The sequence below is a fragment of the Artibeus jamaicensis genome, unplaced genomic scaffold (genome assembly GCF_021234435.1).
Source record: "Artibeus jamaicensis isolate MK-2021 breed Jamaican fruit bat unplaced genomic scaffold, CSHL_Jam_final contig_415, whole genome shotgun sequence".
In the NCBI taxonomy this organism is placed as follows: Eukaryota; Metazoa; Chordata; class Mammalia; order Chiroptera; family Phyllostomidae; genus Artibeus; species Artibeus jamaicensis.
Window position 1 is genome coordinate 23,332,139 of NW_026521823.1, and position 11,982 is coordinate 23,344,120.

An 11,982-nucleotide genomic window follows, 5' to 3' on the forward strand; every position below is an offset into this window, starting at 1 on the left:
CCAGGAGGACATCTGGGTGCCTGCTGGTTCGTTCACGGACTGACGGCGTTGCCTTAGACCAGCCGTACTACTCCTGCCGGCGGTATACAGATTCACTCACCAGACAGTGAAGCGTTTACTGTTTTGCACAGTTTCCTACTACAGAAAATAGGAAACTCTGCAAAGCATGTATTCTCATAATCTGTTTTATTGACATAGTGCTGTCTTTTCGTTTGGTAAGGGTTTTACTTAATACAGAACAAATGTTTACATTCTTATTACATACACTGGCCATATTATATAATACAAAGGTATTTGCAACATTTCATTCAGGGGGTATTCTTTTTTAAGCAGCCTTTGTAAATCTTTCCATCTGTTTATTCCTGGTTCTCCAACAATGAAATTGGTCATACTTTTCTATAAAATAACGTGGGTTTTTTTTACAAATACATTTTATTAAAAACTGATGACATTTTGAGTCAACAACAGAAAAAGTCAATTTCGATGGACGAGATCTATTTTTTTAAAATACCTCTAAATGCTTTCTTTAAAAAAAAACATTCACACCTTTAAAAGCACAGCTTTTTAAATGCACTCTTCTTTTTGGAACACCCAGTGTTTGTTTCACAGATTTGCCGGTGAAATTAAAAAGGTCTGGCTAGTGTCACATGACTTCGGAAGACGCACTCCCGGCTCTGAAGAGACTCCGGACACTTGGCATGTGACCCAGGCCTAGGCCACTACAGAATGAATCTCTGGTCCCTTTGGAGCAAGAGGTGGCACACGACCTGATCCAGATAACACAGGCATTTGTCATGGGGGTGGGACAGATTAGTGGGTCGTGTCTGCGTTCACTACCTTCCAGAGAAAAGTCATTTAGTAACATTTTTTAAAGGAATGTTTTTAGGCCAGACAAAACATACAAACCTCCAAAGGTCTCTCTCCCTGAACCTCAATTTAAATATTTTTGGGGGGTGCCTGGTTGTTTCTGAGCTTCCACCACTCTGAAGTGAAGGCTGTAGTTTAAGAGTTTCTGCAGTTAGAAAAAAATGTTTCTGATACACACAGGCCACTAATATAGAATTCATTTTTTATTCAGAGCACCACTTTTCACATGAGTCGTCTGAAAGTGAATTCTGATTCAGCAGAAAAAATACATCATTCTCACCATTTTCCCTCTTTTCATCCCCCTCTTAACAACCCCCCCGACCTGTATTTTTGGTTGAAGGCTGAAGTGAGTCTCCTTTGCTGACCAGCTCTACCAGGACTTGGCCTAACAGACACAAAAATGCACCCAAATGATAAAACTGCTCTTCTTTCAGTTCCGTTTTATTTGTAAGTGTACTGGGACACATCCCCCTGCTGTATTTTGGCTCACAGAAATGGTTCTGATAGAAGTGGGAAGGGGGAAAGGTAATAAGAGCAAAGACGTCGTAACCCAGGAGAAAGCTCAGCAGACACACATGGACAGGTCGATCGATCCATGAGACATTTCAGGAATAACACGGGCGGTCTGTAACCACTGTGTGTGTGTGTGTGTATGTGTGAAAGAAAATATTTACAATAATCTTCCTTTTATTTTTCCTCTAAATACAAGAATATGACAAGAATGCTGTGTTTTCGGTGAAAACAGGCAGTAGACTGTGAAGTCACACCATCCACAAAACGGTCTATCAGAAAGCTCGCCCAGTTTAGTGCTCGGTTTCAAATGCATAGAATGTTTGCGCTGCAAACAATGATATACAACGTAATTAAATAAACAATGTCTAACCAGAGTGAGACCTAATTGTGTTTCTTTCCACACTCTTCAGATCATGCATGATTTTAGTATTGTTAAATGGCAGGGTTTTATTTTTCCTCAGTCATTTCTTCTGTTTTCAATTTTTTAGTTCTTATTAAAGGATGGTAATAAACCATCTCCACATGAGATCAAAAGAGTATCTTGTACACCACGCAGGCATTTTACCTAGCCACCTTCGACTGTCTTTCTCATTTTTGAATCCATCAGCAGTTCATAAAATACCTTGATTATAACTATGAAATACTATACATGATTTCCTATTAGGGGGGCTGGTAGTGCAAATTAAAGTTCTTGCTACCCAACATTTATCCCCAGCAATAAATTACTTTTGAATAATAATAATAATAACAATAATAATAATAATAATGAAATACAGTTATTCTGCTTCCCCCCCAACATGCAGACCCTTTTGAAACAATGGAGGACTTTAAATCTTTCTCTCCTGTGGGACTTGGTTGACTTTCCACACAGTCGAGTCCTGCTGCAGCTGAAAGCAGAAACTTCTCCAGGTGTCAACAATTCCGTGTTCTCCAAGGGAGAAGGAAAAGGGACCTAGAAGCACTCGATGGGCCTTGTTCTGTGGAGTAAAAGGGGCAGAGTCTCTCTCCTAGTGTTTTCCACCCGTCAGTCTATTTGAATCAATAGGAAATAAAATTCAGTAGGTAGTTTAAAATAAATGACACTCAGAGAAATAAATGAAGGGGTTAGCAAGTGCTGAGTGTGGGAGGGGAGCTGGTTTTGAAGTACTTTTCTAGATCTTAGATCTAAGAGCAAAAACAAAAAGAAGGGAAAAAAACCTTGTTAAAAAGTGTCTTACTCTCCTAGAATAAAATGTTTCTTTTGAAGCTCCTAAATCCTGCCTTTTAGTCAACTCAAAGACTATGCCTCCCTCTCCCTAAACACCCACCCAGCTGGACTCAGGCTACAGGAACACAGAGCCCAGGTCACTGGAAAAGGTGGGCTCCGTCTAACAGGTAGTTAAGCTCCCCACACCCTTTCAGCTGTCCCCCCACACCCCCTTTCTGGTAAGGGGAGAGCAGCATCCACTCTCTTTGGAACCCAGAAAATAAATAAAAGAGGACGTGGGGCGGGTAGAGGTGAGGCTCAGAGGGAAAAAATAAACACACACAACTAGCTGCACTTCCCAGCACCTCACCTTCAGTTGGTTCGGGATTTCGTTTCTCAGCTCATGTGTGTGGGGTTGGGTCAGTGGCAGTCATGGTGGTGGCTCTCGTCTCTCTTCCTCAGGGGAGGAATGAAGCTGCAGAATACTGCTCCCTGGAGTTAAATTCTAAAGCATGTTTTATTTGCTTTTGTTCTGTTTTGTTTTAGTTTTTCTTTATGTGTTTAGTTTTGGGTGGTTGGTAGGTTTGTTTTTGTACATCGTTCCTTGGTCCCCGGGAGATTTTGATAAATGTCTCTGGTCCGAAACAGTCCATTTCCCTACCCTTTCCGAGTCTCCCCCCTCCCACCCCAACCCCCAGCACCATCCTGCTCCTCAAAACCCTCCTCCAGTCTCACTTTCCTTCCCCCTAATCCCTGCTCACCCAAATGCTCCCTCTTTTCCCGCTAGCCTCTCCGGTGTCCACACCCAGCACCCCAGTGCTCGAGGCTGGAGGAGGGTGAGCGCAGGAAGAGCATAAAGAGAACGCTGGAAGAGGGATTCTCCAAATGCAAGCAGGATAACGCACACTCCAAATCCGGGGGGGAAGTAGGCCCGCGAAAAGCTCCCCTCCCCGACCCCGCAAGGCCCCTTCAGCTCCCCGATCTGCCCCGCCGGCACATCCCACCCCCCTCAGTAAGTGGCGGAGAATTTCATCCGCTTCTGCTTCTGTCTCTGGTTGCAAAACCACACCCGCACCACGTTCTTTTTGAGGTCCAGTTTCTCGGCGATGGCAGCGATCTTCTCTGAAGAGGGCCGCGGCTGTACTGCGAAGTAGGCCTCGAGGGAGCGCTTCTCCGGCGCTGCGATGGAAGTCCGCTTGCGTTTCTTCTCACCGCCGTTGAAGAGCTCGGGCTTGTTCATTTTCTCCCGCTGCGCACCCTCGGCCTCCTCGAGCCAAGCCTGCAGGATGGGCTTGAGCGCAATCATGTTGTTGTGCGAGAGCGTGAGCGACTCGAACCTGCAGATGGTGCTCTGGCTGAGCGAGCCCACGCCCGGGATCTTGAGGTTGGCCAGCGCCGAGCCCACGTCGGCCTGCGTCACGCCCAGCTTGATGCGCCTCTGCTTGAAGCGCTCCGCGAACGCCTCGAGCTCGCGCGGGTCCGTGTCCGAGTCGCAGATGGACGCCAGGCCCGCTGCGCCCACCACCGCGGCCGCCGCCGACGCCGCCGCCACCTGCCCGGCCGCCGCCGCCGCTGCCGCCGCCGCCGCGCCGTGGTGTGCGGCCGCCGCCACCAGCCCGGGGTGCGGCAGCCCCGACGGCATGTTCATGGCGGCCGCGGCCGCCGGGTGCGACAGGTGGCCCAGGCCGTGCATGTGCGGATGCGGGTGCGCGGAGCCGCCCAGCAGCCCGCCGCCCGGGCCGCCGCCTCCACCCCCCGGGCCGCCGCCGCCTCCGCCGCCACCGGGGCCGCCACCACCGGGGCCGCCGCCGCCTCCCGGGCCACCGCCACCCCCCGGACCGTCGTGGGCGCCACCGCCGCCGCCCGCCGAGCCTGCGCCGCCCGCGCCGGCCATGAGCGCGAGCGAGGGGGACGAGATGTGGTCCAGCAGGTCGCCGGGCTCGAGCGCCTGGTGGTGGTGGTGGTGGTGGTGGTGGTGCGCCAGCGGCACGGTGGACGTGGACGTGCACGGCACGCTGTTCATCGTGTGGTACGTGGCGTCCGGCTTGAACGGGTGGCTCTTGCCCTGGGACACAGCGATGTCCACAGCCGCCAGCGCCTCGGCCCGCGCCAGCAGCGTTTCGTCTAGGCTGGCGAAGAGGTTGCTCTGCAGCTGCAGGCGACACAAACCAAACCAAAAAGAAAAACCACAAAACCGAAAAGCAAAACACAGAACAAAACAAAACCACACACAAGCCGGCAAGCACAACAAGTAAAGAACAAACACAAAGCAACCAAAACAACAACAACGGGGGTGGGGGTGGCAGAAACCGGGAGACACGGAATGGGGACACGTTGGGGACGAAGACGGGGACAGAGGAGCAGGGAAGGGAGCGTGGCGAGGAGTACAGACGTGGGGAGACGGGGACACAGGGATACATTCCGGGAACGAAAAAGGAAGGGAAAGAAGAAGAAACGGAGATGTAACTCGCATCCGGAACCCGCGTCGCGCACCGAGCACGCAGAGATCGCCTCTCCAAGGCGAGAAATTAACAGAGAAAGTGGAACAAAGTCGAGAGCCGTGGCCCCACCGATCCCCACTTTGACCGCAGGTGCCCGACACGGAGGCGGGGGCGACAGGAACACGACATTAAGTGCCACTGTACAAAATGCGCCAAGCAGCGGGATTCCTCTAAAAACCCCTGCCCGCAAGTGCCCGCACCGGGACCTTTGCGCACACCAGCACCCGACATGCAGCGTCTCCGAGACGGGGAGGGGGCGAGTCTGCGGGCCGGGGCCGCGAGCGCGGGGCGCTTACCGGCGGCGTAGGCAGGCAGGCCCGCCGGATGGCCTCGGAGCTGGAGTGCAGCGATGGGTACTTGTGCTCGGGGAGGGTGGGATGCATGGCAAAGTGAGGCTGCTTGCTGTTCATGGACATCATCTTGATGGCTTGGCTTGTAAATCCACAAACACTCCGAAAGTCCCCGGGAAAGTGCGCGCGCCGGCTCCCCCGGCCTCCCTTTGGAGGCTGCAACCGCGGCGGCTGCCGGCTCGGAGGCGGTGGCCGCGCGGGGGCTGCTGCTGCCGCCGCTGCCTCCTGGCGCTCCCTCTGGCCGCGCAGAGCGCCGCGCACCGGCCTCGCGATCCCACTTCTCCAAGAGCTCTAGCCCCGCGCGCGGACGGGATGGACTCCTCTTACACCTGAGCCCCACTTCTCGCGGCCGGGCCGGGGAGCTCTCGCGAGAGCTCGCGGCCCCGCCGCGCTGACGGGCAGCAGTTGTCCTCGTCGGGGTGACGCGCGCCCTCCCGCTCGGCGGCGCCGGGCGACTGCGCGCGCGCGCGCGCGCCAGCCCAGCAGCGACCGGCGCGTGGGAGCCGCTCTTATAGTGACCACCAGCAAGGACAGCGCAGGTGATGCACCTGTGGCTGGCCGGGCATGCGCACTGCGCGCCGCACCTTTCCCACCGCGGGTCGGCGGAGATCAGAAGGGCCAGCTATTGTCTGCGGGTGGCACCTTCGCAGCCGAGCAGGGCGAGAGGTTCGCACGCAGCCGCTCGGGCGCCCCTCTCCTCGCGGACCCCGCCCCAGCGCGAGCCCGGAATATAAGCGCGCTGCTTTGGCACACCTCCTCCCCGGGATGTCTAACAAGCTGTTATATAATGTATACAGCGGGGCATTTGTATGTTAAATTATGCCCGCGCATTCCTCTGTATACAGAATAAATCACAGCACGGGAATGCAGAAGGTGCTGTCTTTGGCTGCAAGAACCTGTTTCTTTCAAGGTTTATAAACACGTTCCCGGAGAATAATCGCGGTGACAGACGTTCGTTTGAAGCAGTCAGACGCTATTGATTTCCATATAATTTAATTTCCTTTGCGCACTTCGTTGCTGTTGTTTCGGTGACTGGAGCCGTGTCAGGCGCCGACAGTGACAGCCACTTAGGAGCCGCAAGGAGCGCGCGCTTCCTCCTCAGGAATGGCTGTTAAAATGAAACTGTGCGTTTCTCTTATTCTTTGTCTCCTTTAACCGAGTTCAAACCCGCGTTTCGAACGAGCTCTGGGTGATCTGAGGCTTCTAGTAAACAAAAGGAGAAACAGTTAACAGGGTGTTGGGACCCTTTCCTCTCCCCCGCGTACACACACACGCACACACGCACACACTTTATCCTGAAAGCTCCAGGAAAAGGAAACCGCTTCAGAGAAAAGGGAATAAGATGCTGAATAGAGAACTTTCTTTTCCTTCCATCGTTTTGGCTTCTCGGCCATGGATGTCATTTTCTTCTGTAGGAGACAGGAGTAAGCCAGTTTACAGAAAAGCGTGATTGAAACACTTATTCAAACCAATTTGAAACAACGGGCCCAAGCCCTGGTCCTGCTTTTACAGTACTTATTTTTGTTGTTGTAAAGTCAAACCCTAAGAAGAAGAATAAATCAATTACCCATTCTATTACACGGCCCTCAAGTGGCGGGCAGATCAAGCGCCTCCGCGGGGACCACGGTTCAGACGCCAGAGTCCCCGGGGAGGCAGCGCCAGCCCGGGGTGATAATACCGGCCCAGATGTTGTCACATCTGGGGCGGGAGAGCTGCAGAGGGGTGAAGCGCTGCTCATGGGAGGCAGGGATCAGACAGATGATTTTTCTGGTCTCTCCCACACCAAAGAGATCTGCATTTCCACCAAAGAGCAGCTCTCGTTTCTACAAACCTAAATTTACGTTGGCGTTTATTTTATCTTTTCTCTGGACAAACCGCCTGTGTAGTTAGTATACCCACTCGCTACTCAAATTCCAAGAAGATCCCACAGGCGTCACCATGCCTTTTCCTTCCTTTCTTTTCTTCTCCCTCTGGCCCCCACCCCCGCCCCCTGCAGCCGGAGAGGGGAGTAAGAGGGATGTTCATTTGCTGGTGCAAGAAGGAGCCGCGTTGCCATCCATTACGCGGTCCCCTGGGAGTGCTAAATGCAACTTTATCTCTACGAGGAATGGACTGCGGGCAGGACATCGCTGGAGGGAGCGAGTGAGTCCCACGTAGTCCTCGCAGCGAGTGCCCAGGCTTAACCTAATCCTTCCTGACACCCTTCGAGGCAGTTCGCTGAGCTCTCCCTTGGGGGGAAGAAAGGGCCGCGCGGAGGGCGAGCCAGCGGTTGGATGCTGTGGAGCGCCCCAGCCCCCAAGGGAAACGCTGGCCTTTAGGGACCCTGAAGAGTGCAGGGGGACAGAAACGCAAACAGTAGAGATTCGGGCCCTGGGACCTCCAGAGCGCGAGGCGAAGCCCAGAGTACCCGAAGCTCGTCTCGGCTTACCTTCCACCGCTTGGAGGGTACCACAGGACCCTGCGGGGAGGCACCTGGCTTAAGGTCAGGAATTTACTGACTCGCGGAGACTCCCATCTTAGCTTATTGGACATGGGATCCCTACTTTTTGCCCAGAATATCTCGCTTTTTCTGGGGCTAGACACATGAGGGCTATGAGTACAGTGTTCAGCTCACTCCCCAACCGATTGATTGGAAGTCCATTTAGGTAGGGCACATCTGTGTTCATCAGGAGGCTTAGCAAGGGGCTTGTCAGGCAGCAAACATGCTCCATAAGACAATGCTCATGTGCAGGAAGGAAGAGAAGGCAGATGGGGAGGGTCAGAAGCAAAACGAGAGACTTCAACAAGCCAAGGCCAATGGGGAGGAGACAAGCAGGAAAATCACTGAAGGGGTCTCCTTTCGCCCTGCAAAGGAAACGGAGACTGGGCCACAGGGGCGTGCTGTCCTCACACAGAGCCGTAAATCTTCAGTCTAGCCAGTTCTCTTTCCAAAGTCAGTGATTGCATCCTTCCCTCATTTACTTTCTACCTTACCCTGCTTCCTGAAATGCATGCTGAGCATCAGTCCCGGCCAGGGCAAGATCGTGGAGTTACAAATGAGGTACAAAATATGGGTATCTGTCCTTCCAGAGGTGGCAGTCCCTGAGAGTGAGGGAGCTACAGGCGAAGAGGTGTTTGTGGTGCAGCGTGACAGGTGCAATGAGGGGGTTGTGGAGGAACATGGAGTGGGGTGGGCATGATGCTTTGGAGAACTGTTCTCCCATGTCCCTGCTGGGCCTCAGACCCGGGCCTGAGGGTGGAGCACTGTGGTGGGGCCGAAGGCAGCTCCTTGGACCCTCCCCAGTACTTACCCCCAAGGCAGTGGTGAAAGGAAGGGGTGGTGGACCGGGGCTGGCCCACCAGTGCGTCACTGCTTTGAGCTCCCTGTTTGGCAGTGCGGTAAGTTGGTGGCCCCTGACCGTACTAATGATGCCCGCATGGGGTGTGAGCCCTGGCATAGATTCCTGGGCAGGTTTTCCCCCTCCTTTTTCCTGTTTAATGACCAACCCAGATTCCTCTCTCCCTCCAATTCCTAGCTTTGCATTTTATCAGGAGGGGATAATGAATGCACAGCTATTGATTTCCAAGGAATTTCTGCCCCCCGGGGATAGAGAGTCTATCATCTGGATCAGAGACACATCTCTTTCCCTTATTAATTAATTCTCTCCTCCTTCGGCAAGCCCACTTAACATTGCCTTTGGCAGAACCTCTTTCACGAGCTCAGGGAGCAGACACTGGGTGGTCGGAGTGAGGACCAGAGACGGAGGCGCTGTGCAAGGGCCCGCACCGTTGGAGGTGACGTTCGCCTTTGACCGTCGAACCTCCCCAACCACACACACACACACACACACACACACACACACACACACACACACACACACACACACACACACACTTCGGGAGAGCGTTCCTGACAGCTGCTGGTCGCTGAGTTTGCCTTTCCCCTTCCAGAGGGACTAGGGGGAAAGTGGCCGCTGGACTCTGGAGCCGCTACCAGACTCTCGACGCCAGGTCCCCTCTGGCAGTTGCCCGGGGTGGGGAGGGGTCGAAACTAGGCATTCACTGCGTGCAGCTGAAGCCCTCCGAGCTCAGAGTCAGCAGGCTTTAGAAGAGGCTAGGTTGTGTTGGGCAGTGGACGGGGGAGGGCAGGAAAGAGAGAGTTTGTGGGAAACGGGGCTCAGTTCTCGGAAGAGGGGCTGCACCTGGGCCGCCCCGGTGCGCACCTGGGTGGACTCTGTCCGAGGGTGCGCTAGCGGAGGGGCTGGTGCGGCACTTTCGTTTCGACCCCAGGCCGCCGGGGCTGCTTTGATTCTCGGTCTCAGCGCTACCCCTTCCTCACCCCGGCCCAGTCCTTCCCTCGGTGAAAAGACTGGGCCCCTCTCCAACCCTGCTGGGGGCCCTCGGACCTCCTTACAGAGCCCACAAGGCGGCAGCGCCCTCACTGTCCGGTGTTGGGCAGTGGCACTGCCTTTGGCCACCCGCAGAGCCCAGCTCAGCCCAAGGCGCGCGTCCAGAGTCACGCTCTTGCTGGCAGGGACTCAGAGATTTCCTGGAGGCCGCTGTCCTTCCTTTCTACCCCGTCCCTCCCGCCCTTCCCGGGGCCCCTGGTCTCGCTGGTCTCCTGGTCTCCTGGTCTCCGTCGGTCCCCACGGTCCGGGGAGGGGCAATGAGTTACTGGGGCAAGGGGGTGGTCCCCTGTAAGACGCTTAGCCCCGCATTCAGACTGAGTTCCAGCCGGTGGAAAAAACACTGTTGTCCTCCTTTGGTCCGTTTAATCCAATTGCAACTCCCTAACTGATGCCCTTGCAACACGGACGATGCATCCCAATCAAGTTCACTGTGGGTCATTATCGCTTTTGGCTCCGCATATGTAGAATTCTACGTGCAGGGATGGACAAAAGTAGATTTACAGCCGTTGCTATGGGAAAAAACGCAATAATTAATAAATAATAACACAAGAATAAGCTGTGTTTCGAGTACTCAAAACTGTAAACCTACTATTGCCCACCCCTTCATAGATCTCCCGCTGATCTCTCCGCGCACTTGAGACCCACCCACCTCGTGAAAACCCTCCGGGTGATAACAGGACCACTGTAGCTGCTGCCTAATAGGGGCGCGCCTCCCCCGCTGGCTCGTGGCCAGAGCCAGCGTGTTCGTCCCAGCGAGCCTCGTCCTAGCACGAAAATGCGCGGCCACAGGCCCTGGTGGGTCAGGTCCCAAGAGGAGCAGAATCCCCCCTGCCCGGACCAGGCTCCTTCCAAACTGCCAGAGCGCGCTGGTCCGAGGCCGGGTCTCGAGCTTCCCGGGACAACAACGACCACACCGACTGGACACCAGACGCTCCCGCCGAGACTCCGCGCGACGAGATCGAAGTTCTGTCGCCTCCCCCCACCCCCACCCCCCAGCCGCCCGCCCGCTGCCGCGACCGGACGCGCGCGCGCCCCGTGGGAGGACGCTCCGCTGGCGCGCGCGGACAGCAGAGGGACCCCCGCACCGCCCCGGGGGCCCAGTTCCCAGGAGGGAGAGGCGGGCTCGTTGCCCTCCGCAGGCTCAGCTCTGCCCGCAGGAGAAGGGTCCTCAAAGGGTCCGGACGCCGCGGAGGAAAGCGCGAAGCCCCGAGTCCCGACGCCGGAGTGCGGAGCGGTCGGGTCGCCGCCGCCAGCCGCCCCTCCTCCCGCCGCCCGCACAATTCAGAGCCCCTTGCGAGGGACTGGGAAATAGTTGCCTTGTCATGTAATACATTGCCTGATTTATTATAAAATTTTAACGAAATCATGCATATTTTAACAGCCTTTAATCACTGCATGAAAATTTAATTCATGGACTGTAGCGCGTTTAAATAAATGAAGTGTTAATTCATTAGGATTAATTAATTTGTTAAAGGATTGTGTGCAAGGTTAAGGTGGAAAGAAAACTCTTTGTTGGTTTCGCGTCTTAATCGCCAGGTTCGTGCGTGGTAATAAAATAAAAAGAAACTGCAGAGTCCGTCGTTTCCTCCGGTGGGGACTGGGCGGGACCAACTGAAAGCGCCCCCCCCCCCGCCGCCCCCCAAACGCTGGAAACTCCGGCCGCAGGGGCACCGGGCGGGTCTGCGCTCCGGGCCGGCCAGTCGGGGGGAGGCGGGAGCGGCGCTGGCGGCGGGACAGGGGAGGGCTCGGGTCGCCGCCAGGGCTGGGGTCGCTGGAACCAGAGGGAGGGAAGCCGCGCCGAGCCCGGGCTGGCGGGCCAGCCCTCACCCGCTCTCCCCAGCCCCCACTCGGGCACAGAGATGACCCTGTGAGTGAGGCAGGTCGTGCCTTCTGGCCTCCCGAGCGCCGAGCCTCGGCTTAATGGACAGATGATGGGCCCGTCCTGCCACCTCCCGCCCCTTCCAGCGCCCAGGGAGTCGCTGTCTCGCCATCAGGCCGCCGGCCCCGGGCGAGGGGGAGCCGGGAGGCCGCGGGGACGCTCAGAGGGTGGAGGCGGGGCAAAGGCAAACTTGCAGGCTCAGGCTGGAGCCTCGCGGAGCCTTTTCCCACCGCGCCCAGACCTTAGGGAATAGTTCCTTCTGCACCTCCCGTGGGAGCAGGACGAACAGGCGCCCCGG

The 11,982-nt window shown here is 55.5% G+C and overlaps 1 protein-coding gene across 1 annotated transcript; it reads right to left on the reverse strand.

Annotated features, from left to right (window-relative positions):
* Window positions 1-3,575: 3,575 nt before the first annotated feature.
* On the reverse strand, window positions 3,576-5,682 carry POU4F1 (POU class 4 homeobox 1). Its single transcript, XM_037145190.2, has 2 exons — window positions 5,364-5,682; window positions 3,576-4,718 (listed from the first exon to the last, which is right to left on the reverse strand). Exons 1-2 carry the CDS (start codon window positions 5,484-5,486, stop codon window positions 3,576-3,578), a joined length of 1,266 nt encoding a protein of 421 aa, XP_037001085.2. The 5' UTR covers window positions 5,487-5,682.
* Window positions 5,683-11,982: the final 6,300 nt, after the last annotated feature.